The sequence below is a fragment of the Mus caroli genome, unplaced genomic scaffold (genome assembly GCF_978045245.1).
Source record: "Mus caroli unplaced genomic scaffold, Mus_caroli_1 scaffold_20, whole genome shotgun sequence".
In the NCBI taxonomy this organism is placed as follows: Eukaryota; Metazoa; Chordata; class Mammalia; order Rodentia; family Muridae; genus Mus; species Mus caroli.
Genome location: NW_028227275.1, coordinates 51682423 through 51707908, shown reverse-complemented (window position 1 = coordinate 51707908; position 25486 = coordinate 51682423). Strand labels below are relative to the sequence as shown.

Sequence of the window (25486 nt, the reverse complement as noted above, 5' to 3'; positions counted from 1 at the left end):
AATTCCAACTCAATTCTTCACAGAGATAGAAAAAGCAATTCTCAAATTCATCTGGAATAATAATAAACCCAGGATAGTGAAAACTCTTCTTAACAACAAGAGAACTTCTAGAGAAATCACCATCCCTGACCTCAAGCTGTACTTCAGAGCAATAAAAATTAAAAACCACATGGTATTGGTACAGAGACAGGCAGGTAGATCAATGAAATAGAATTGAAGACCCAGAAATTAACCCACACACCTATGGTCACCTGATCTTTGGCAAAGAAGGCAAAACCATCCAGTGAAAAACGACAGCATTTTCAACAAATGGTGCTGGTTCAACTGGCAGTCTCCATGTAAAAGAAAGCAAATTGATCCTGAAAGAACCTAGTGGGGAAACCCCCACTCAACTCCTGATTCAGCGTGCACCCAAGAATCATGAACAGACCGTCTTGATGTAAATACATGAGGTAGTTTAATGGCGGAGCTCCAGGTCAAAATGTATCTCCTGCAGGAGACAGTGGATTTGATCATGAGGCTTGAAAGCTAGGGGGTTTTATATAAAAGGATCTGGGGCTGGGGGAAGAATTGGCGCAGTTTCACATGATTGGTTCAGCAGACTGTACATGCAGATAACATTTAACTCAAGTCAGAGGGTGGGAGATAGGGGGGCACCGGGCCAATCTGGACATGTCATTCTCTTTATCTTTATGGCCAAGCAGCCTCAGGAATGTCTTAATGATGGGCCTAACTGGGCATGTCCTGGCCTGTTCTGCTATGTTCTCAGCCCCAGGTTTCAAAGCTCACAAACAACTCTTTGGGCTATTTGACATAAATTACATGAATCACAGGTCTCAAGTTTTATTTTCTTTCATTCCCCTCTTCTTCTACTAAGTAATTCTAATCTTAGAATTTTAGAAGTCTATATCTCTATGTGGAGAATAGAAATCATGCTCTTTTTCTATAAGAACAAAAACAGAATAAGAAGGGATAGTAAACAGAACTAGTCAGGGACCCTTCTAGTGAGACTTGAGGGTCTGGGCATGATGTAGGTATACGTAGATCAGATCTCTGGCTGGAACTGGTGAGATGTACCAGGCTCATTCACTGTAGCCAGTAGTGACCAGACTTCCTTCTGCACCACCTGCAAGCCTTTTAACTTAGCATACGACAATGATGGACATGGGAGCCCCATAAAGGTTCTCAAAAAGAGTAAGACTAAATCAAGAGGGATTATTTCTAGTTCTAAATAGGGCAAGGGGAAGGAGCACCAAGTCTGCGCCAGTCTCTATGGTTAATTTTGTCAAGGTCTCTTTTCGAATTCTATTCATCTTTTCTTCCTGTCCTGAGCTTTGGAACCTGTATGCACAATGTAACTTCTAATCAATCTCTAATATCTTGGCCAGTCCCTGACTTATCTGGGCATCCCAAACCTCGGGAAGATGATTTCTTCTAGGATCTTCTTGGCTATCACATTGACAGTCTCAGTCCTGGTAGGAAAAGCTTCTATCCACCTTGAAAAGGTGTCTATAAACACTAATAAGTACTTGTTGCCATATCTAGCTGGCTTAGATTCTGTAAAATCTACATCCCAGTAGGCTCCAGGCCAGTCGCCCCTGAGCCTCTTCTCAGGAGTATATACATGGAGTATCCTGCATTAGTCATAGCACAGGCCTTGCAGCTTTTGACTATTTCTTCTGCCAAGTCAGAGAGTCCTGTAACATAGTAGTCAAAGGACTTAACCACACCTTTTAATTTCTTGGCCCCCGGGTGGGTCAAGTAATGTCCATAACTTGATAGTGCTCAGGGGTGTATCTAAAGCTGGTCTCTCTGACATCATAATAATCTTTAGGCTCCTTGACTGCCAGGATCATTGCTCTTTGGGCCACCTGTTTGGCAGTTAGATCTGCCATCTGATTTCCTTTAGCCACAGCATCTTAGGTCTTTCTCTGCAGATGTCAACAGCCCTCTTTGTCTGTATATTGCTCCGTATAGTGGCAAAAGCATATTTGCTGTCAGTGTAGACTTTTCTTTTGCCATTTATAGAGCTTATATCAAAGTCACAAGTTCAGCTTTCTGGGCCGACGTCCCTTCAGGGATGCTGCTGGTCTAGATCACTTGCTTTCTGTCCACCACTGTACTGCTGTCCCCACCTTCCACTTACCTTCAACCGCGAGGCTACTGCCATCCATGTACCAGCTCAAACTCTCAGGCCAAGGCTGATCTGATCCTTCAGATCATTTCAAGTACCAGTTTCTTCTGCCAGAATGTCAGCACAGTGATAAATAGGTGAAGTCTCAGGTAATAGGGTAGCAAGATTGAGGACAGCAGGGGAAGCGAAGGTCACTCATTCAGTCAACAAAAAGCTCTGATAATGTGTCTATCGGTCAGGAGACCTGACAGACCACACTTTCTAGGTCATGTGCCAAGTTTTATCCCAGAGTCAATTTGTCTGCATCCTTGACCAGAAGCCACTATGTGCAGAAAAGCAGGCCATCCTACAGCCACCAGGTCCAATTTCTTACAAGTATGACACAGGTCTTTTCCAGGGCCCCAATCTCTGAGTAAGAACCTCTTTGGCAATACCTTTGTTCTTAGTCACATCTAGGAGGCCCAAAGCTGGGGCCGACATTAGGGCAGTCTTAATGGCATCCAAGGCCTGTTGTTTTTTATTTCTCTATATGAAGGGCTGTTTATCTCCAAAACCTGGAATCCACAATCTGCAAAAGCCCACAGTGCCTAGGAGTTTTTCTAATTTGTTTTGAACTGGTCAGTGGAGGAATATGAAACACAGTCTCTTTTCTAGCTGCTTCCACAGGTAGGCCACTGGCCTCTTCTAAGGACTCAGCTTCTGTGTTAGCACCCCTTTTGCTATCTCTTTACTTTTAGCCACGAACAGGTGAAGGGTTTGGTCATGAGGGGGGCTCCTCTTCTTTTTGCTGGGGTAGTCTCTTACCCAGTGCCCATTTTCTTTACAGTAAACACATTGATCTTTAGCCAAAAGCTTTCTGTAGTTGCCAGGTACTATTTTCTTATTCTTTTTAATTCCCTGGCTCCCTGTTCCTTACAGATCATTTCTAAGTGCTAGCATTATCAGCATGTGCCACTTTGCTCGGTTCTAGTCTGCCTCACTACACATCTCTGATTCTGACTCTGGTCTCTGTCAGCCTCATGTTTCCTCAACTCTTTCTCTTGCTTGTCTCTTACTTACTGGTTCTACCCTAAATATTTCTCATTCGGGGTATCTCTCTCATCTCAGACCTCTCTAATCTCTTTTATCTCTATTTTCACTGTCATCTATCTCTCCTGAATCTGCTGAAGCATTGCTCTTCCTTACAATCTAAGCTCACCTTTTTCTAGACCTCTATACACATTTGTCAGAGCCTGGTGAGTAGACTCGTAGGTGCTCCTTACCTGGGACAGGAGTTTTTAAGTGGGAAGATGTCTCCCTCACTGGTTAGCAGCTTAGGGCAGGACCACCCTAGAAGAGGGCAGGGAGCAGAGTCAAGCGGGGCCAGGGTGGGGGGCCCCCGCAGGCCTCACCCCTCTTTCTTTTCTTGCCCATCCCGTGGGCAGCAAAATGTGTGGTGGTGGTGGGGCAGGCGTCCTGGAGAAACCTTCTTGCCTGTGTTCCCCACCCCGCCCCCGGCTGTCCCCCTCCCCCCCCCCCCGGCTGTGGTTTCCCGAGTGGCGCCTTGCCTCAACCTGTGTGCGCTGCTGCCACCGAAGCCAGAAGTCCCCAGTCTAGCCTTGCGGCTGCATCCCGGAGCTCCTCTGAGCAGTCAGAGGCACGCACAGGGGAGCAGGCCCGTTCTTGAGAAAACAGCGCCGAGTTGTTTTTCTTAACTATCACTGACAAATTCTGCCCTAAAGTCAGTCCAAGTCCACAGTCAGAGACAAAGGGTTGACACACACAGATTCTGTCCATGATTAAAACTACAACAGAAACAAGACAGTAACAGAGAAAAAAAAAGACACCAGTATCTAAGCACACTTGTTCCTCACTCTGCCAGATGACAGTCAGATCTTTTTGACTGCCCCTCACCCTTGGAACTTCTTCCAGGGGTCGCAGCTTGTGGGGCCTTCTGGACGTCTCCCCCTCGTGGCTACTGGGTCCTTACGGTCCACAGTGGCAGCTGCCAGAATACAGAATACCAGAACTGGGGACCCGGGCGGGACTCAAACCCACAATCCCAGAACTGTAAAACCAAGACATGAGGTGGGACTCAAACCCACAATCTCAAAACTGTAAAACCAAGACACGAGGTGGGACTTCAACCCACAATCTCAGAACTGTAAAACCAAGACACGAGGTGGGACTCAAACCCACAATCTCAAAACTGTAAAACCAAGACACAAGGTGGGACTCAAAACCAAAATCTCAGAACTGAAAAACTAAGACACAAATCCACAATCTCAGAACTGAAAAACCAAGACACAAATTCAGCGGTACCACACTTAAACAACAGACAACATGTAAGACTCACACAAACAAACGTACCTCCAAGGGGTCTTTCAGGGTTCCTGGGTGTCACACAGATCTCACTGGGGCCTCCAAATGAAAGAACCTAGTGGGGAAACCCCCACTCAACTCCCGATTTGGTGTGCACCCAAGAATCATGAACAGACTGTCTTGATGTAAATACACAAGGCAGTTTAATGGCAGAGCTCTGGGTCAAAACATATCTCACGCAGGAGACAGTGGATTCGACCACGAGACTTGAAAGCTAGGGGTTTTTATAGAAAAGGGTCTGGGGCTGGGGGAGGAATTGGCGCGGTTTCACATGATTGGTTCATTTAAACATCAGCAGACTGTACATGCAGATAACATTTAACTTAGGTCAGAAGGGTGGGAGATAGGGGGGTGCCGGGCCAGTCCAGACATGTCATTCTCTTTATCTTTATGGCCAAGCAGCCTCAGGAATGTCTTAATGACAGGCCTGCCCAGGCATGTCCTGGCCTGTTCTGCTATTTCTCAGCCCCAGGTTTCAAAGCTCACAAACAACTCTTTGGGCTATTTGACATAAATTACATGAATCACAGGTCTCAAGTTTTATTTTCTCTCAATCCATTTTTATCTCCTTTCACAAAACCCAAATCCAAGTGGCTCAAGGATTTCCATATAAAACCAGATACATTGAACCTAATAGAAGAGAAGTGGGAAAGAACCTTGAACACATTGACGCAGGGGAAATTTTCCTGAACGGAACACCAATGGCTCAGGCTCTAAGATCAACTATGGGCAAATAGGATCTCATAAAATTGAAAAGCTTCTGTAAGGCAAAGGACACTGTCAATAGGACAAAATGGCAACCAACAGATCAGGACAAGATCTTTACCAATATATATCCAATATATAAAAAGAACTCAAGAAGTTAGACTCCAGAGAACCAAATAACCCTAATAAAAATGGGGTACAGAGTTAAACAAAGAATTCTCAATTGAGGAATATCCAATGTCCAAGAAGCACCTAAAAAAATGTTCAACATCCTTAGTCATCAGGGAAATGCAAACCAAAACAACCCTGAGATTCCACCTCACACTGGTCAGAATGACTAAGATCAAAAACTCAAGTGACAGATGCTGGTGAGGATGTGGAGAAAGAGGAACACACCTCCATTGTTGGTCGGATTGCAAGCTGGTACAACCACTTTGGAAATCAGTCTGGTGGTTCCTCAGAAAATTGGACATAGTATTACCTGAGGACCCAGCTATACCACTCCTGGGCATATACTCAGAAGATGCTCCAACAAGGATTCATGCTCCATTATGTTCATAGCAGCCTTATTTATAATAGCCAGAAGCTGGAAAGAACCCAGATGTCCTTCAACAGAGGAATAAATACAGAAAAGGTGTTACATTTACACAATGGAATACTACTCAGCTATTAAAAACAATGAATTCATGAAATTCTTAGGCAAATGGATGGAACTAGAAAATATCATCCTGGGTTAGGTAACCCAATCACAAAAGAGCACACATGTTAGGTACTCACTGAGAAGTGGATATTACACTAAAAGCTCAGAAAATCCAAGATATAATTCACAGACTACATGTAACTAAGAAGAAGGAAGACCAAAGTGTGGGTGTTCCAGTCCTTCTTAGAAGGGGGAACAAAGTACTCATAAGAGCAAATACTGAGATAAAGTATGGAGCAGAGACTAAAGGAAAGACCATCCAGAGACTGGCCTACCTGGGGATGCATCCCATATACAGTCACCAAACACAGACACTATTGTGAATTCCAAAAAGTGCATGCTGACAGGAACCTGATATAGCTGTGTCCTGAGAGTCTCTGCCAGAGCCTGACAAATACAGTGGATGCTCGAAGCCAACCATTGGACTGAGCTCAGGATCAGAAGAAGTTAGAGAAAGAACTGGAGGAACTGAAAGAGTTTGCAACCCCATAGGAAGAACAACAGTAGCAACCAACCAGACCCCCCAGAGCTCCCAGGGACTAAGCCACCAACCAAGTAGTGTACATGGCTTCAGCTGCATATGTAGTAAAGGATGACCTTGTCAGGCATCTGTGGGAGAAGAGGCTCTTGGTCCTGTGAAGGCTCGATGCCCCAATAGAGAGGAATGCCAGGGTGGGGAGGCAGGGGGAGGGGAACACCCTCATAGAAGCAGGGGAAGAGAGAATGGGATAGGGTATTTTGGAGAGGGACAGGGAAAGGAGATAACATTTGAAATGTAAATAGAGAAAATATCCAAAAGAAAACAAAAAAGAGTGACTCTTAGACAAAGACTTTTCCTGTGGTGATCTAAATGAAGCAGCTTTCTAGGATGATCCTTGCTTGTTCATATTGCTTTATAGCATATTGCCAAAGTTAGCATGAGGCCAATGCTGAGCAATTCAGTAAGACACTGAGAGATGTTAGGTTAAATCAGTCAGCTTGGAGAGGAGTTTGGGCCAGAACAGCTGAGTTGAACTGGCCAGCCAGAGCTCAGAAATAACTAGAAAGGGTGAGCTTATTCACCACAAGTCTCAGAGGCTGAAAACATTCTAGACCTAGATTAAATTGTATGAAGGCTAGAATTTAGACAAGGCCTAGGTTAGCAGATAGGAGTGTGCCAAGGAGATGTTAGTGTTCCCCCAAAACACAGACAGGAGCCAATCTGGTACAACTCTCAGCAGGGTCTTTATTCTTTTTGAGCTAACTCAACTCCCTTTACCCGCCCCTCCCCCAATGCACCACCATCACGCAGGACGGTTTTGGTGGTGGGGAGCCCTGAATGTCTATCGGGACAAGGCTTTATAGTAAGCAATAAGCAGGGAGTACATGTACAAGCTCTAATCTAATTGGAAAGCTCCTGTGACCTTTAACATAATTGACTGGTGTTGGGAGTCAGATCATAAACTTAATTTCTGTTCCCCTCTGCATTGGTGGTCATTAGGCAGGGGGGTGGGCTTATAACCTGGGGGTGTAGATTTGTTGGGGGAATAACCTGGAGACGCTGGTCTTGTTGAGGGTGTAACCTGGAACCGCTGGTCTTGTTAGGGATTAGCCTAGAGACTGGAGCTAGGCTGGGGTTTTCTGGGGAGCAACTTGGAGACTAATGCTAGGTACCAGCCTGTTAGTTTACCTGAGTTCAAACTTAGGTCAGTTTCTCTAAAATGAAGTCTGAACTTAAAAGATTTGGCATCTCAGAGGCAGTAAGCATCAAAGACAACAATTCAGGAGAATAAAAGTTACATTTACAGCCTATGGTTGTTAGTCCCGTTGAAGGAGAGTAAAGACCATTCTCAAACTCTTTGCACAAATTACTCAAGCTTTATTCTCTGCCAGACAGGGCAATTTCCCTACTGTGAGGTTTGAGAAAAATAGTGTTGAACACAGAAGATGAGGTTTATATTAGCCCCAAAACTGCATGGCTGGAGGAGTTGCGAGGGCTGGAGGATTTCCAGAGGAATTCTAGTTATGTAGAAACTTGAATGAACATTTCAAAATCATTTTACAGAAGATTTTATCAGAGTAGTGGTCAGGGTATAGAGTGCAGAGCGTGGAAAAATATCATAAAATGAAGTAAGTCCTAGTCAAACCCAAGTTTTACAGAAAATAGGAATTTATTTTGACCTTGTAATAAGATGGCTACTAATCTTAAGATAATCACACTGGCCCAACACAGCCTTATCACCCCACATAGAAACTCTACTTAAACTATATTACGTATACACGTACATTTATATATGAATTTTAAAGAAACAATGTTTCCCTGTGCCTTGAACAATTATCCTTGGTGGCTTTTTTTAATTCCTCTTTCCTCCCTCTTACTCTATTTTGCCCCCCACTAATTAAAAGTTCCCCTGCCCTGTTTTTCCCATTTCCCCTTCAAAGCACCTATATTAGGGTTCTACAAAGAAACAGAACTGAATGCACACACACACACACACACATACACACACACAAACACACACACACACACTCACTTGCAGAGACAAATTTATTGGAATGTCTACCCAAGCTGTAGTCTGACTATTCCAAAAATGACTGACTCCTGACTGGGGAGTCTAATAACTGTTCAGTCTGTGAGGCTGGATGTCTCAGCTGCTCTTCAGTACATGCCAGAACCAAAGAAATAGGCTCTGATACCAGTGAAGAAGTGAACCTCCCAGTGAGAGGACAAGTAGGCAAAGAACAAGCACTTCCTTCTATGGCCTCTATTTAGGCTGCCACCAGAACCTGTAACACAGATTTAAAGGTGTGGCTTCCCACCTCAAATGATCCAGTCAAAAAAAATCTCTCACAGATATACTCAGCAGCTTGGGTTTTAGCTAATTCCAGATGTATGCCGTCAAGCTTGCAACCAAGAATAGCCATCACAACATCCAACATCTTACTATCCCTGTCTCTAGCGCTCCTCCCTTGCCCTACATGGTCCCTTTTCACTTCCCTGGTTTCTGTAGCTACTCCAGGTCACATGCTCACATCTGCAGATTCAAAGCTAAAATCCACAAATAAGAAAGTGAAGTTCGTGTGAAGTTCACTTTTTTGGGTCTGAGTTACCTCACTAAATATAACATTTTCTAGTTCCATCCATTTAACAATATAATTCCGAACAGCATTAGTGGGGTATTGCAAATATTAGGATAAATTCCCAGATTCTTTGTAGAATGCCATCACATTGAAGTTCAATCTTTATAAGTAGGTTCATTTTAAGAAACACTACTCATAGCCAGGTGTGGTGGCATACGCCTTTAATCCCAGCACTCAGGAGACAGAGGAAGGCAGATTTCTACAAAGTGAGTTCCAGGACAGCCAGGACTATACAGAGAAACCCTGTCTCGAAAAAAACAAAATAATAATAATAATAATAATAATAATAATAATAATAATAATATAAATCATGAACATCATGAATTTTGTAGGCATATGGATGAAACTAGAAAATATCATCCTGAGTGAGTTAACTCAGACCCAAAAGAACATGCATGGTATGTATTCACTGATAAGTGGATATTAGCCAAAAAGTACAGAATGCCCAAGATACAACCTACAAATTGTAAGAAGTGTGACAAGCAGAAATGTCCAAGTGAGGTGGCTTCAATCCTACTCAGAAGGGAGAAGAAAATAATCACGGGTGGCTAAAGGAGGGAGAGACCTGAGTGGGAGAGAGGGAGGGGAGAAAGGGAACTAGTTCAGATATGGGGGTGAGGGGACAGGAGAGAAGCCCAGAGGGCCAAGAGAATGAAAGGAGACAAGCAGCCTTGGAGGATGGGAAGTGGAGGAACCTCTAGGGAGTACCAGAGATCCAGGAGGTGAGAGACTCTCAGAACCTAATGGGGGGTGACCTTAGCTAAAATGTCCAACATTGGGGAAAGGGAACTCAAAGAAGCCACCTCCAGTACATAGATAAACAGGGATTCTAGTGGAGGGACTGGGCTAATAATCCACAATCAAAATTCCTGACCCAGAATTATTCCTGTCTAAAAGAACTGCAGAGACAAAAATGGAAAAGAGACTGAAAGGCGGTCCAATGACCAGCCCAACTAGAGACCCATGTCATGTGGAGATACCAAGGCCTGACATTACTATGCTATGATGTGCTTATGACAGGAGCCTGGCATGGCTGTCCTCTGAGAGTCCCTACCAGCAGCTAAGGGAGACAGAAGCAGGTACTTACACCCAACCTTACTGGACTGAAGTCAGGGACATCTATGCTTGAATTAGGGGAAGGATTGAAGAAGCTGAAAGGGAGATCGACCCCATAGGAAGACTAGCAGTCTCAACTAACCCAGACGCCAGGGAGCTCCCTGATACTGAGCCACCAACCAGGAGCATCCACAGGTTGGTGCAAGGTCCCTGGCACATATGTACCAGAGGACTGCCTGGTCTGGCCTCAGTGGGAGAAGATGCACTTAATCATCAAAAGATTTGAGGCCTCAGGGAAGGGGGAGGCCTGGTTGGGGGGATCCTCTCTGAGGCAAGGGGGAGGAAGAATGATGTGAGGAACTGTGGAAAGGGGTACAGAGGGGTATAATGACTGGAATGCAAATAAAACAAGTCTAAAAAAATAAAATAACCACCATGCTCTGAGAGAAAGTAACAGGGTCATGCTGGTCTTACAAGATTTCCAGACAGCTCAAGGGGTCTTTTGTTCTGACAGCTACTAAAAAATCACTGACAGCAAATGCAAACTCTTAAAAAAAATGCATTTAAAATTATTCCTCTTAGACAACACTATATATCTCATTACTTAGAGACATCACCCCTACTGATTCATGGTACTAGATGAGGCTCTGTATGCTACCAACGAAAGATAAGCATAAGCCCTGCTACAAACCCTTTGATCTACAATGATGAACTGTCTGCATTATATGCTGGTGCAGTAGTGGCACAAATTTTGTTGGAGTAACCAACCATTATGAGAAGATTAAGGCCCACTCCAAGATGGAACCTGTCTCCAACATGCTTGGCTGGTCAAAAATCTGAGGCTAGATGGACCTAGGAAAAAACTGAATACTGTTGTTTTGTGAGACCCCGACTTAGAGCGTTTCTCCCTGGAAGGTAAAGCCCCTGAATGTTCCCCAAGCTTGCTTTCCCTGATCTTTAAAAATACAGCTAGAAAGAAGCTCTTTGTTCTCTATAGCCAGCAAAAGATCTTTTTGTTTCTATACTGTACAACCGGAGATGCCTGCCTTCCTGTGCCAAGGACATGGAGATAGACGCTGGAGAGGAGGCTGCAGCTCACTCCCCCCCCCCTCACCAGAAAGGAGCTGTAGCCAACTCTCCTCCCAACTCCTCCCAACTCTCCTCCCAGCTCCTCCCATCTCCTCCCAACTCCTCCCAATTCCTCAGCTAGCTGTTAAAAACCCCCTACTGTCACCACTCAGGGTCGCCCTGCACAGTAGAGGGACTTCGTCCTCAGCTAGCTGATAATAAAACCTCTTGCAGTTTGCATCAGGTGTGGTTTTCTCTCGGGACACTGGGGTGCTGGCCAGCTCATCCCGGGACTTGAGCGGAGGCCCAGCATCTGGGGCCTTACATGTGGGGGCTCGTCCACCGGGATTTGTGGCCTACCCCAGTTCTCAGAGACCCCACTTGGAGGTAGGATCCTATCTTTGTCTATCTTTGCCTATCTTTGTCTATCTTTGTCTATATCTTTGTCTGCCGGCTGTATCTGAATCGGTATTCTTGGTTTGCAGTCGTCCGTGCTCGTGAGAGCAACGAACTCCCTGTCCGGGATGAAGGGGAGGGTTACTGACAGACGTGTCAGGAGTAACCGGCTGCCACCCTGGGAGACGTCCCAGGAGGTCTGAGGGAGCTCCAAGGACGCCTAGAGATTTCCCATCGGGGTGCCAAGTGAGAGTGTGCTCACTCGGCCGTCTGTTTCTGTTACTGGGTACCAAGTGAGAGTTTGCTCACTCGGCCGTCTGTTTCTGTTACTGGGTGCCAAGTGAGAGTGTGCTCACTCGGCCGTCTGTTTCTGTTACTGGGTACCAAGTGAGAGTTTGCTCACTAGGCCGTCTGTTTCTGTTACTGGGTACCAAGTGAGAGTGTGCTCACTCGGCCGTCTGTTTCTGTTACTGGGTACCAAGTGAGAGTGTGCTCACTTGGTTGTCTGTTTCTGTTACTGGGTGCCAAGTGAGAGTGTGCTCACTCGGTTGTCTGTTTCTGTTACTGGGTACCAAGTGAGAGTGTGCTCACTCGGCCGTCTGTTTCTGTTACTGGGTACCAAGTGAGAGTGTGCTCACTCGGCCGTCTGTTTCTGTTACTGGGTACCAAGTGAGAGTGTGCTCCTGGTCTCGGTTATCGTAGTCTTTTTGTGTCTATATTGTTTGTTTCCCTGTATGTGACTTTGACGATGGGACAGACTATTAGCACTCCCCTGGGACTGACTCTCGAGCATTGGACTGAAATTAAGACTCACAATCTGTCTGTGGATGTCAGAAAGAGATTTTAGAGAACTTTCTGCTCTATGGAATGGCCAGCTTTTGATGTTGGTTGGCCACCAGAAGGCACCCTTGATTTGATTGTGATTTCTGCCGTTAAACATGTTGTTATGCAGAGAGGACCGGGGTCTCAACCAGATCAGGTGCCCTACATTCTCATCTGGGAAAATTTAGCGCAAGACACCCCCCCCTCCTGGTTGAAGCCTTGGGTTCAGAGGAACAAGCCGGGCTCCCGAGTCCTGGCTCTCCACCACTCAGAAAAAAAAAAAAAAAAACGGCGGGGGCTGAACCGCAGCCCTTGGCTCCTCCCAGGATCTATCCAGAGATAGAAGAACCTCCAGAATGGCGTAACACCCCACCCCCATGTCCCCAACCGATCCCCTCCCAGATCTCTCAACAGGGTGCTGCTAGAGACACGAGGGAGGGACCAGCTGCTGGAACCCAAAGCCAGTGGGCACGGAGCCCAGAGGGACCAGACTCAACCACCGCACTGCCTTTACGTACTTATGGCCCTCCTCCAGCGGACCCCAGACAACTGCAGCCCCTTCAGTACTGGCCTTTTTCCTCCTCTAATCTCTATAATTGAAAGGCAAATCATGCCCCCTTCTCTGAAGACCCCTCTAGCCTTACTAATCTAATGAAATCTCTCATGTTCTCTCATCAGCCCACTTGGGATGATTGTCAGCAGCTTTTACAGATTCTTTTCACCACAGAGGAGAAGGAAAGGATTCTGCTGGAGGCAAGAAAGAATGTGCTGGGGGCCAATGGACGGCCAACACAACTTCCAAATGAAATGGATGCAGGCTTCCATTTGACACGTCCTGACTGGGACCCTAACAGGCCTGAAGGTAGGGAGCAGTTGACATTTTTCCGCCAGGCTCTGGTAGCAGGACTGAAGGGAGCTGGCAGGCGCTCCACCAATTTGGCCAAGGTAAGAGAGTTCCTACAAGAGGAAAAGGAGCCCCCAGCAGTGGTTTTGGAGCGCCTCTTAGAAGCATACAGGCGTTATACTCCCTTTGACCCTACGTCAGAGGGCCAGCAGGCGGCGGTAGCCATGGCTTTCATTGGGCAGTCTGCTTCTGACATTAGGAAAAGGTTACAGCATCTAGAGAGTCTGCAAACATTATCTTTGCAAGATCTGGTTAAGGAGGCAGAGAAAGTGTACCATAAGAGAGAGACTGACAAAGAAAAAAGAGGATGAGAAAAGAGAAAGTAGACAAGATAGAAGGCTGAAAAGAAATTTAACTAGGGTTGTGGCTACATTCGCAGATGATAAGGAAGTTTATAGAAAAGGTAGAGGAAGTAGGTAGAGAGGAAGTAGGCAGACAGGGTACCTGGGCAACACAGGGCCAAAAAGACCTCAGAACTCCAGAAGACCTTCACGACCACCTTTAGATAAGGACCAATGTGTATACTGTAAAGAAAAGGGACACTGGGCAAGAGACTGCCCCAAGAAAAAGACAGACATCAGACCATCCAAGGTCCTTACCCTAGAAGATGATGACAAGGGGAGACGGGGCTCGGGCCCCCTCCCCGAGCCTAGGATAACCCTAACTGTGGAGGGGACCCCTACAGATTTCCTTGTTGATACTGGAGCAGAGTTTTCAGTCTTGAAAGAGCCACTGGAGAAATTTAGGAACAAGAAAACCATAGTAATAGGGGCTACTGGTCAGAAACTATACTCTTGGACCACTGATAGGAAAGTTGATTTGGAAAAAAGCCAAGTAACTCATTCCTTCCTCGTCATTCCTGAATGCCCACCCCCATTGTTGTGACGCTGAAAACTGGTACAACTCCTATCGGGGTACAACAATACCCCATGAGCAAGGAGGCCCAAGAGGGCATCAGACCTCATATTCAAAGGCTCATAGAACTAGGTGTTTTGGTCCCTTGTCAGTCTCCCTGGAATACCCCGTTGCTACCAGTTAAAAAGCCAGGCACTAATGATTATCGGCCAGTACAAGACTTAAGAAAAGTAAACAAATGAGTACAAGATATTCATCCTACTGTCCCTAACCCCTACAATCTACTCAGTTCTCTTCCCCCTGACAGACAATGGTATACGGTACTGGACCTGAAGGACGCATTCTTCTGCCTAAAACTACATCCCATGAGTCAGGTAATCTTTGCTTTCGAGTGGAGAGACCCAGATTCGGGACAGGCTGGACAACTAACTTGGACACGTTTGCCTCAAGGATTCAAGAACTCTCCTACTCTCTTTGATGAGGCCCTTCACCAGGACTTGGCGCCGTTCAGGTCAGAAAACCCCCCAAATTACTCTCCTCCAGTATGTTGATGACCTGCTTCTTGCTGCCACCACCGAGCAAGAGTGCAGACTGGGAACTGAGAAATTACTGGCAGAATTGAGCGAGTTGGGATACAAGGCATCTGCTAAGAAAGCACAGCTTTGCCAGACAGAAGTAACCTATTTGGGTTATACTCTCAGGGGAGGGAAACAGTGACTGACAGAAGCTCAGAAAAAGACTGTGACTCAAATCCCCATCCCAACAACCTCGAAGCAGGTGAGGGAATTTCTGGGCACGGCTGGGTTTTGTAGGCTCTGGATCCCAAGCTTTGCCACCCTGGCAGCCCCACTCTACCCCCTTACTAAAGAGACTGGGACTTTCTCATGGACCCCTATACACCAGGAGGCCTTGAAAGAGATTAAAAAGGCCTTGCTTAGTGCACCAGCCCTAGCCCTGCCGGACCTGACTAAGCCTTTCACTCTCTATGTAGACGAAAGAGCAAGAATAGCGAGAGGGGTCCTGACCCAAGCTCTAGGGCCATAGAAATGACCTGTGGCCTACTTGTCAAAAAAAATTAGACCCAGTGGCCAGTGGCTGGCCATATTGCTTAAAAGCTATCACTGCTGTGGCATTACTTCTCAAAGATGCTGACAAACTGACTCTAGGTCAATAAACTATAGTGATAGCCCCCCATGCCTTAGAAAGCATTGCTAGACAACCACCTGATCGCTGGATGACTAATGCTCGCATGACCCATTATCAGAGCCTATTACTGACTGAGAGAGTGCAGTTTGCACCCCCTGCTGTCCTGAATCCTGCCACCTTGCTGCCAGAAGCCGACTCCCTACTAGTGCACCAGTGTATGGACATCCTGGTAAAATAAACCAGAACTAGGAAAGACCTCACTGACCAGCCATGGCCAGGCTGCCCCAACTGGTACACGGATGGTAGCAGCTTTTTGGTCGAAGAAAAGCGAAAAGCAGGGGCAGCAGTGGTCAACAGAAAACAAACTATCTGGGCCAGCAGCTTGCCTGAAGGGACGACAGCCCAGAGAGCAGAGCTAATCGCACTCACCCAAACCTTGCGGCTGGCAGAAGGGAAGAACATCAATATCTACACAGACAGCAGGTATGCTTTCGCCACCGCTCACATACATGGGGCAATCTATAGGCAAAGGGGGTTACTCACATCTACTGGGAAAGATATTAAAAATAAAGAAGAAATCTTGAGCCTATTAGAAGCCATACACTTGCCAAAAAAACTGGCCATCATACATTCCCTGGTCACCAGAAAGGCCATGATGCCATAGCAAAGGGAAATCAGATGGCTGACCTGGCTGCTAAACAGGCGGCCCAAGGAGCTATGATCTTCATAGCTAGAGAGAAGAATAAAGAACTTAAGGACCATTATGAACTCAAAGACACAGGCTTTGACTACACTCCAGAAGATCAGGAACTAATAGGAAAAATACCTGAGATATGTGGTTATACTCCCCAGGGAGTGGCTAAGACCCAAGATGGTCGCTCGGTCCTGCCCACCAGAGAAGGGCAACAATATGTAGCCAATAAAACTCCCGACGTTGCCCAAGAGATTGTTGATAAATGTCAAGCCTGTGCTATCACCAATGCCGGGCACCACAAGAATGCCCTTGGAAGGCGGCTAGGAGGTGACCGGCCAGGGGCATACTGGGAAGTAGATTTTACTGAAGTTAAACCAGCCAAGTACGGTAATAAATATCTATTAGTTTTTATAGACACTTTTTCAGGGTGGGTCGAAGCCTTCCCCACTAAGAAGGAGACTGCCAATGTCGTGGCAAAGAAGATATTAGAGAAAATTCTCCCAAGATTTGACATCCTTAAGGTACTTTCGTCAGACAATGGCCCCTCCTTCTTTGCCCAGGTAAGCCAAGGGTTAGCCAGACAATTGGGGATAGATTAAAAGTTACATTGTGTTTATAGACCCCAGAGTTCAGGACAGGTAGAGCGGGTAAATAGAACATTAAAAAAAAATTTTAACTAAATTGGCTTTAGAGACCAGCGGAAAAGATTGGACAGCTCTCCTTCCCTTCGCCTTGTTCCGAGTACAGAATACCCCAAGAAAATTTAAACTTACACCCTTTGAACTCCTTCGTGGGAGACCGCCCCCCTTAACAAAAGCAGGAAAATGACCTTGATGTTCCTTTTTTCCCAACCCCTGCTAACTCACTTAAAGGTCCTAGAACTGGTCAGAAAAGACGCCTGTGAATTGCTGAAAAAACATATGAACCAGGAACAACTGTGGTGCCACATAAATTTCAAATAGGAGATCCTGTCCTGGTCCGGCGGTACCATTTCAGCAACCTTGAACCCAGATAGAAAGGGACCCTACCTGGTGCTTCTGACAAGTCCCGCTGCTCCTCCAGCCTGCACCCAGCTCCCACTCCCAGCCCTGCGGCCCACTGGTCTGGCCTTGCTCACACTCACCAGACATGGCACAGGAACCTCCTCCCTCCCTCCTACTACTGAGGATAGACTCTCTAGTCTCATTCGAGGGGCTTCTGAGGCTCTCAATGTTACAAATCCTAAAGTTGCGACCTCATGTTGGCTTTGTTTGACAACTGGGCCAGAGGTTTAATTTTCCTAGTTCTAAGATTAGAACTATGTACTAGAAGGAGTGGGGAATGTGAGACCCCGACTTAGAGCGTTTCTCCCTGGAAGGTAAAGCCCCTGAATGTTCCCCAAGCTTGCTTTCCCTGATCTTTAAAAATACAGCTAGAAAGAAGCTCTTTGTTCTCTATAGCCAGCAAAAGATCTTTTTGTTTCTATACTGTACAACCGGAGATGCCTGCCTTCCTGTGCCAAGGACATGGAGATAGACGCTGGAGAGGAGGCTGCAGCTCACTCCCCCCCCCCACACACACACCAGAAAGGAGCTGTAGCCAACTCTCCTCCCAACTCCTCCCAACTCTCCTCCCAGCTCCTCCCATCTCCTCCCAACTCCTCCCAATTCCTCAGCTAGCTGTTAAAAACCCCCTACTGTCACCACTCAGGGTCGCCCTGCACAGTAGAGGGACTTCGTCCTCAGCTAGCTGATAATAGAACCTCTTGCAGTTTGCATCAGGTGTGGTTTTCTCTCGGGACACTGGGGTGCTGGCCAGCTCATCCCGGGACTTGAGCGGAGGCCCAGCATCCGGGGCCTTACAGTTTTGCTAAAGCAACATAAAATAACTCTTGATGCCATTCTGCTATACCCACAGATCAGTCTAAACTAGCTATCATCAAATAAGTCTCCTTCTGCAGTAGATGGGAAGTAAAGGGGACAGCCACAGCTGGACAATGTGCAGAATGAGAGACCCTGGGACATTTAGTCCTAAGTGGTATTTCTTCATCAAAGACCTCCCCTCAGGATTCAGGGAGCTATACAGAAGAGGAGGTAGAAAGGTAAGAGGAAGAGAGGATGGAAATCACCAAGAAAACAGTGTCTTCCAATCACAACAGGACTGCCACACAAATGAACCCAGAGATAGTAGCAGTGTGAATTGGACCTTCAAAGATCCAAACCAGATAGGGGTCCCAGCACTAATAGGAGAGGGACGTAGACATGAGCTCCCATCCCCAAGAAGCTGTATCCAATTATCAGCAACTCACAAAGGAAAAATTAGTTTCCCCAAGTCTCACTGGGTACAATTTAGGGCAGACTCCATCATGTCCAGGTATGGCCAACATAAAAGGAACTCAAAGGTATTTGAGGGGATAACTTTTAATTTTTTTAATCTCACATTGCTTTGTTTGAGCTTTTTAAAAATAAAATAAAATAAAATAAAATAAAATAAAGCCCTATGGTCTTTTACTTGTATAGAATGCTTTACAATTTTGGAGTGTGTGTGTGTGATGCTCTTAGTTTGTTGTTACTGCTGTTGTCTGGTCATTTTGTTTTACAGTTTCTTTTTTTATCTGCCTGTTTTCTTGAGAGAGAAAGAAGGTATGGATTTGAAAGGGTACAGAGGTGGGGAAGATATGGGAGAAGATATGGAAGAGAAAACCATCATTGGAATATGCTGTATGAAAATAACTTTTTAATTTTTAAGCTTAAAAAAACAATAAAATTAAATGTAAAAGGAGCTGGAGAGTTGGCTTAAGAGGACTGGATTCTTTTGTAGAGGGATTCCCAGCACCTACATAGTGGCTCACAACCACTTGCAACTCCAGTTCCAGGGTACTCAATGCCCTCTTCTGACCCACACAGGCTGTTGCAGGTATGTGGTACACATGAACTCACTCAAACACACACACACACACACACACACACACACGTACACATGAAAACAAATATTTGTTTTTAAATACATCATTCTGCTTGACCTATTTGCCCCAACAAAATTGATTTAAAGAGAATACCCTCATATTGCAATCTTTTTGGCAAAATGAAACAAACACCATCTTCTAAAATACACCTAGACCACAATTTAAAGTTCCAAACATTTTATTTTATACATTTCTGAACATACACATACCACTGTGGACATTAGAGGACAACTTCTGAGAGTTGGTTCTCCCCTTTCACCATGTGGGTCCCAGGGATTGAGCTCGGGTCAGCAGGCTTAGCAGACTAGAGCCTTTATACTGAGCCATCTCTCCTGCCCAGAATTCCAAAGTCTTCTGTTAAAGACTTCCTCATCTAGCCTTGGATTTTTCTTTATAGCTATGACCACCATTCCTGTTTTAGTGTCCTGGGCATCCTCCTAATGTGAAGGATAGATGCAGACACGGATGAGGAGTCCTGAACTGGCTAATTAGTTCAGTTACAAGCAAATGTTCTATGGACTTATATGTAAAATGGACAATTTTTATATCCCACTGCAATTATGATACAATAGAGAAAAGTGTTAGTGCTGTACTTGGTGTTGGTAGTAATATGTTTGAATGGCAAGATAAGGAAGACAGCTGGACATGGTGGCCCACGCCTTTAATCCCAACACTTGGGAGGCAGAGGCAGACGGATTTCTGAGTTGTAGACCAACCTGGTCTACAGAGTGAGTTCCAGGACAGCCAGGGCTACACAGAGAAACCCTGTCTGGGGGGGGAGGGGGGAGAAATAAGGAAGACACATTAGGGTTCTAGGCAACAAAACTGTGTGTGCATGTGTAAGTGTACCATCCCTCCCCAGGATGGATAAAAACAAAGAAACAGCACTGACTTTAAAAAACAAAAGTTGTGATTTTTTTTTTTTTATCTATTTGTCCTTTTCTTTTTTATAGTTCAAAATTTTGTATCAAGAAATCTCTGGAAAACACTTTTTGTTGAAGGTGGTAGTAGTAGTTGGTCCACTTATGTATGTAATGGAAGGAGGTGCACACATAACACGGTACACATGCAGAGGTCAAAGGACAACTGGCAGAAGTCAGTGTTCTTTCACTGTCTAGGTCCCATTTATCAAACTCAGATCAGGCTTGGTGGCAAGCACCTATCCCATTAAGCTGGCTCCTTTAGTTTTATTTTTAGCTTTAATGTCAATCCTTCATTCAATTATGAGTTAAACCTAGCATTCCTTATGAGCTTTTTAACATACCTAGTACTTTCTGAGAGCATGTGAGCAGTGCCTGCTCCCCAATCCCAACTGCCTTTCTCGAAAGCCAAGCCATCAGATAAGCATAGGTCTACTTCTAGAAGACACAGAGTTCCAGGCTTGTCTTTATGCAAAAATCACGCTGACTTCGACAATATCTCAACAACTGTGATGTCCTATTTTGTAAGTCTGCTGCAGCTAACATTTTTGAACCCATTTTTCATAAACTTCTACCCTGCCCCCACCATAAGCCAGAAAAAAGGTATTGGACTTGGTGAGGCATCTGGAGGCAGAGCCTGAGATTTTCATAAGGATTTCCACCCATGAGTATGGTATCTGCCCCCACTCTCCCCACTTGTCTTTGTTAATTTCTCTCAACAGTGTTTTAGTTTTCACTGAGTTTCAGACTCCTGTCAAGTGTATTCCTAAAATCTCCAGACACTACTATTCTATGATCCTAACACTTGGGAAGTCTTGTGCAGGAAGTTCACTCGTTTTACTAGATATACTCAATTCTCTACATCATCTTCTCAAGCTTGCCGTGCTGGGACTGAACCCAAAGCCCAATATAAGGACAGTTTCGACCACTGAGGCACACCCCAACCCCCGAAGAATTTTAATTCTTACCTTTTTCTTTTTGTCTTACGGTACTGGCTACAAATCCATTACTTAGAAAAGTTGGTGTTCTGAATTGAACATGGAAGAACCTGTGCATTCACCATGTTATTTGCCATCCTTTGGTTTTCTAAGCACTAGATAAGTGTTTTAACAAGTGAGTTAGATTTTGTGGTTTAAGACAGACATGCCTTCCAGTTTCCTCAACGGTTACGTGTGAGGATACACGGAATAAGCTGCACTGTATGTACACATCTGAATGAACTCTGTATTGGTGGGAAGAGTCTAGACTTCAGACGTCTGTGTCCGCTGTTCCCTGTTTAAAGCACTACTGCATTTGTATGTTGACCTAAAGCAACCGGCAAACATCTTCTCAACAGGTTTCCATAGTAAGCCTGTCAGCTTCTCAGGTCACGTAAGGAGTTGGAGGTAATGGAAAAACAAATTGGCTTTACTATAGCTATATCCAAAATAACTATACTTTGATTTGTCCTTCCTACCACAGGTGGCTAACCCCAGTTCCAGGAAAAATGGCATCAGGAGCTATCAGAAGCAAGGCCGTCCTTCACTGAGCGTTTATGTAGTAGCTGGTGGTTTTGCAGTTTAAACCTCCGCACCTCCCACCCCCATTTGTAAGCACAGGTCCCAAAGTCAGCTTGAGGGCATTCCTTTCCTGATTAGCCCCCAGCACGAGGACTTCCTCAAGTCCTTCCAATCCCCAGCAGCAAACATGGCAGAGCTTGAGAAGTGATGAGGCTGAAGGACTATGTGGCAGAGCTGAGTCACAGGACAGGCCTTTCCCAAGGAATAGGCTCCATTTACCAACAGGAAGCATGTTCAAATGCCCTATCAGGACATGCTGACATGTCTGGCATTAGAACCTCTGGGTGGGACCCCATCTGACCCAACCAAGTGGTCTAGGCACACACTGAAGGTAAAGGCACAAGACATACTGCTGCAGACCAATATTCCATTGAAGCCTCTAGTCTTCACAATATCCACAGCAGACTTTGGGCTATACACTTTATTAAACTACCTCACAAACACTAGAAACTAAAAGTCATTCAACTGAACTGTAACAATCTATTTATTTACAGAGTACTGCCTACAGAGCGATCAGTGCTGAACCTGGTCTTCCCCAGGAATGAAGCCCATCCTCCCAACAGGTCTGGGAATACCTGACAAACAGAGGACATTGATATCCACCTGAACAATGGCATATCAGGCAGAAGGGCACCAGCCCAACATTGAAACAGACAGAGAAACAAACAGAAAGACACACATGGGCCCTGTGCTCCAAAAGGATTGAGGGCCTGCCTCATGGACTCTTCAGGCTATATAGTCTAGTCCCCACTGCTGGGGACCATGGTGGCTTTCAGGGGTGGTGAGTTCCAAACAGCAGAGCTAGTGCGCTTGTAGTAGCGAGTCTTCCTCTTCTTAAAGATGTCCTCCAAGTCCAGTGGGAGAACAGATCTGAAGAGCTCTAGAGTGTTTGGAGGGTGGTAGTACTGGTGGACAATGGCCTTGCTGAGTTGGGTGCCTGAAAAAAAACAGAGGCCTGGATCACTGCCTGGTGCTCTCTGGGAGCTTCCCTGACCCCTGCACCTACCCACAGAGCCAAGTCATCCTTTCCACGACAGCATACCTTGCTCCTACCCTATCTGCTCCTCTAGCAACCTCCTGCTCACCTCCACCCAACAATTATCCTTTTATCTCCATCTTCTAGCAGCTGAGCCCAAAGGCACCCAGGAGTTGTCTTAGGCAATACTTTATTCTCCCTATTTTGTAGAAAGAGACTTGTCTCAAGGCACATGGTAGGTGAATGGCAGAGCTAAGTGTGAAGACAAGCCTGTCTCCAGATCTTAAGCCTCCTTGCCTGGCTACTCCCACCAACTTCAAAGACTCTACAGAAGAGCACACAGGCTAAAGGAACAGAGCTGTGTGGGATTCACAGCCCCACCAACCAGGCTGAGGAGGGCCCTAGAGGATCAGGAGCGAACACACATCCAGGGCTTGCTTCTTAAATTCCTTCATTCCAATCATCTCAGTTGGGTCCTAGTACCACTGACTCCCTCTTCACAGATACAGAAACTAAGTAATCTATCTAAGGTCAGTTACCATCAGGCAACTTAGCTGGCCACACTGGCCCCTGCTTGCTGTTCTAAAGTGATTGACGTAAGTCAGTCATCAGTGACTTAGGAAAGTAAGATTCTGGCTATGGTGGGGTTCAAACAAGGTCTGTCACAAAAGTTGTCTTTCTGTCAAGTGCTGACCCACTGTGGGATCTGAGGACCCTTCTGAGGTAAGCACCTTGTGCTAACCTCTAGTTCAGCAAATCCTAAGAAGCACCCTAGCAGGCCCTCATGCCCAGGCCCGAGACAGCATCAAACCATCCACACCCTGTATAAATCTGAGACCCCAAGACTCAAGGCAAATCTTGCTCAAGAACCAATCCCCGGGCTCGTGATCTTTCCTAGCTCTAACATTCCAACCAAACCCTGCTATCCTCTTAGTTCTATGCCCACCCATGGGTGGCTTACTTGGGTCTAAGCCTCTTGTGCCCTGCTGGGCCAGACTCTGAGGAGAGGACTTTCCAGTCCATGTCAGAATACTTAGCAGCTCGTCTGCTTGAGCCACACACAGCTACACTCAACAAGAGCAAAGGAACTCAACACCCTTCATCCTATATCCTCAGATGCGTCTTCAGACCACAGTAAGCCTCCTACCTCTAGGTGCATGCTATGGTGGGGTTCAAACAAGGTCTGTCACAAAAGTTGTCTTTCTGTCAAGTGCTGACCCACTGTGGGATCTGAGGACCCTTCTGAGGTAAGCACCAGGTCAATGCTAAGTCACTGGGCCCAGCATGTCAGCACATCAGCCTGTACACCTGCAGCAGCTAAACTACCACTTCCACATCCCACAGAGGGAAGAAAGGAGGCAGCCCAAGCCTCTTCAGAAACTCTGGGCCCCACTCACCTTTGGCCCAGGAAGGGATGGGTTTCCGGGGATGGGACTCATCATCTGTGGAGTCATCGCTATTTAGGTCCATCCCATAATCGTCTATGCTGATCTTGGGGATGGATTTGGGTCCTTGTGGAGTCATTTGATATGAGGTACAAACAGGAGACTAGAAGAAAATCAGCATGGTCATTGACTCCCTCCCCTGCCTTCCTGGAGGACACTGACACTCTGGCCATCTCCCTTCACTTCTTAAGGAGAAAACAAACATTTAGGGTCACTTTTTCATTTTAATAAGTCAGGGAATATAAACCACTTTGTATCATGTAAACTTTCTTTCATATTGGCATTTCCCTCCCTCAAAGACACACCATGATCTTCAACTAGCTTTTTACTATGGATGGCCCTTTAATCCCTGCAACTGTGGGTAAGGTGTGGTAAGGATTACAAATTTGAGGCTAGCCTAGGTTATACAACCAGACCCTGTAACCAAAAAGAGAAAAAAGAAATAAACACAAGTTACTTGCTCTCTTTCTTCTGGCTCTAACACACAGCCTGAGCTCGTAAGCAAATGAAGGGTGGTGTAAGAGCCCCTCCCAACAGGGGCACAGGCCTCACCTGCACATCCACAGTCATGTTCAGGACTTTCCTGGCTGCTGCCGCCTCCTTAGCTTTCTTTGCCTGCTCCTCCTGCAGTTGCTGCTCAGCCAGGCGCTGTTGCTCTTCCTGGGACCCAGCCAGCAACAAGATTAGATGTGTCCTTCCTCTCCTCTTGCCACACTGCTACCCCATGTGGCAAGGCAGGGCTGCCTGAAGAGTATAGCCCAGGCTTCCCAGTGCTCTCAGCTCTCAGCTCAGCACAGAACCCACATGCAGCCCATTTTCCCAACACTCCTACCTTCCTCTTCTTCTCCTCCAGTTCCTTTTGAAGTCGTTCCTTTTGGAGCCGCAGGGCTTTCTCTCTCTCCTGCATCTCCCTGAGAACCACCAAGAATCTGTCAAGCCAGTAGTAGGGCCCCAGTCCTCTTCCCACCCCGAAAAGAGAATTAGGCTTGGTGGACATGCCTTTAGGGAATGGGACAAGAAGAACTGGACATCAGCCAGTCCAGCCAGCAGCTGGACTCTCCGAAAGCAAGCTTCAAAGCCTGCTTTGAAGCATACAACCTGCAACTAGCATACAACCCCTCTTCCATGCAAGCGACGTCCACGAGCCCCGCCCTTCTCTTTTTCACAATAGAAGAGTGATAGCTCTCCTCGGCCTTGCTACGACCACTGCATGAGAGAGACAACACAGAGCCGGGTGGTGGTGGCGGCGCACGCCTTTAGTCCCAGCTCTTGGGAGGCAGAGGCAGGTGGATTTCTGAGTTCGAGGCTACCCTGCTCTACAGAGTGAGTTCCAGGACAGCCAGGGCTACACAGAGAAACCCTGTCTCGAAAAAAACAAAAAAACGAAAGAAAAGAAGAAAAAGAAAAAGAAAAAGAAAAGAGAGAGACAACACAGAGCACTCAGCTCCGCCCAGTGAGCAGGGGTCGCCTCTACAGTCAGGAGCTTGACCTTAAACAAGTCATTTAGCCTCACTCTCAAACCAGATTCCTTTGTAAAGCTCATTGTCTATGCCACAAGAGCTTTAAGGAGTAAGTTTTTTAAAAACCTACAGAGCAGGTAGCTCAGAGGAACCCTCAGAGCTACCAACCAAACACCCCATCGCTCCTCAGGGCTAATACAAATCTAACCACCCAACTCTGA

The 25486-nt window shown here is 46.1% G+C and overlaps 1 protein-coding gene across 1 annotated transcript in view; it reads right to left on the bottom strand.

Moving 5' to 3' along the window:
* Window positions 1-20994: 20994 nt before the first annotated feature.
* Incenp (inner centromere protein) overlaps window positions 20995-25486 on the bottom strand; it is a 28301-nt gene continuing 23809 nt past the window's right edge. The window contains exons 15-18 of the mRNA XM_021151610.3: window positions 24638-24716; window positions 24358-24465; window positions 23758-23908; window positions 20995-22321 (exon numbers count right to left, since the gene is read on the bottom strand). Coding sequence (XP_021007269.1) covers window positions 22125-22321; window positions 23758-23908; window positions 24358-24465; window positions 24638-24716 — 535 coding nt within the window. The 3' untranslated portion in view covers window positions 20995-22124. The remainder of the gene's footprint in view (window positions 22322-23757; window positions 23909-24357; window positions 24466-24637; window positions 24717-25486) is intronic.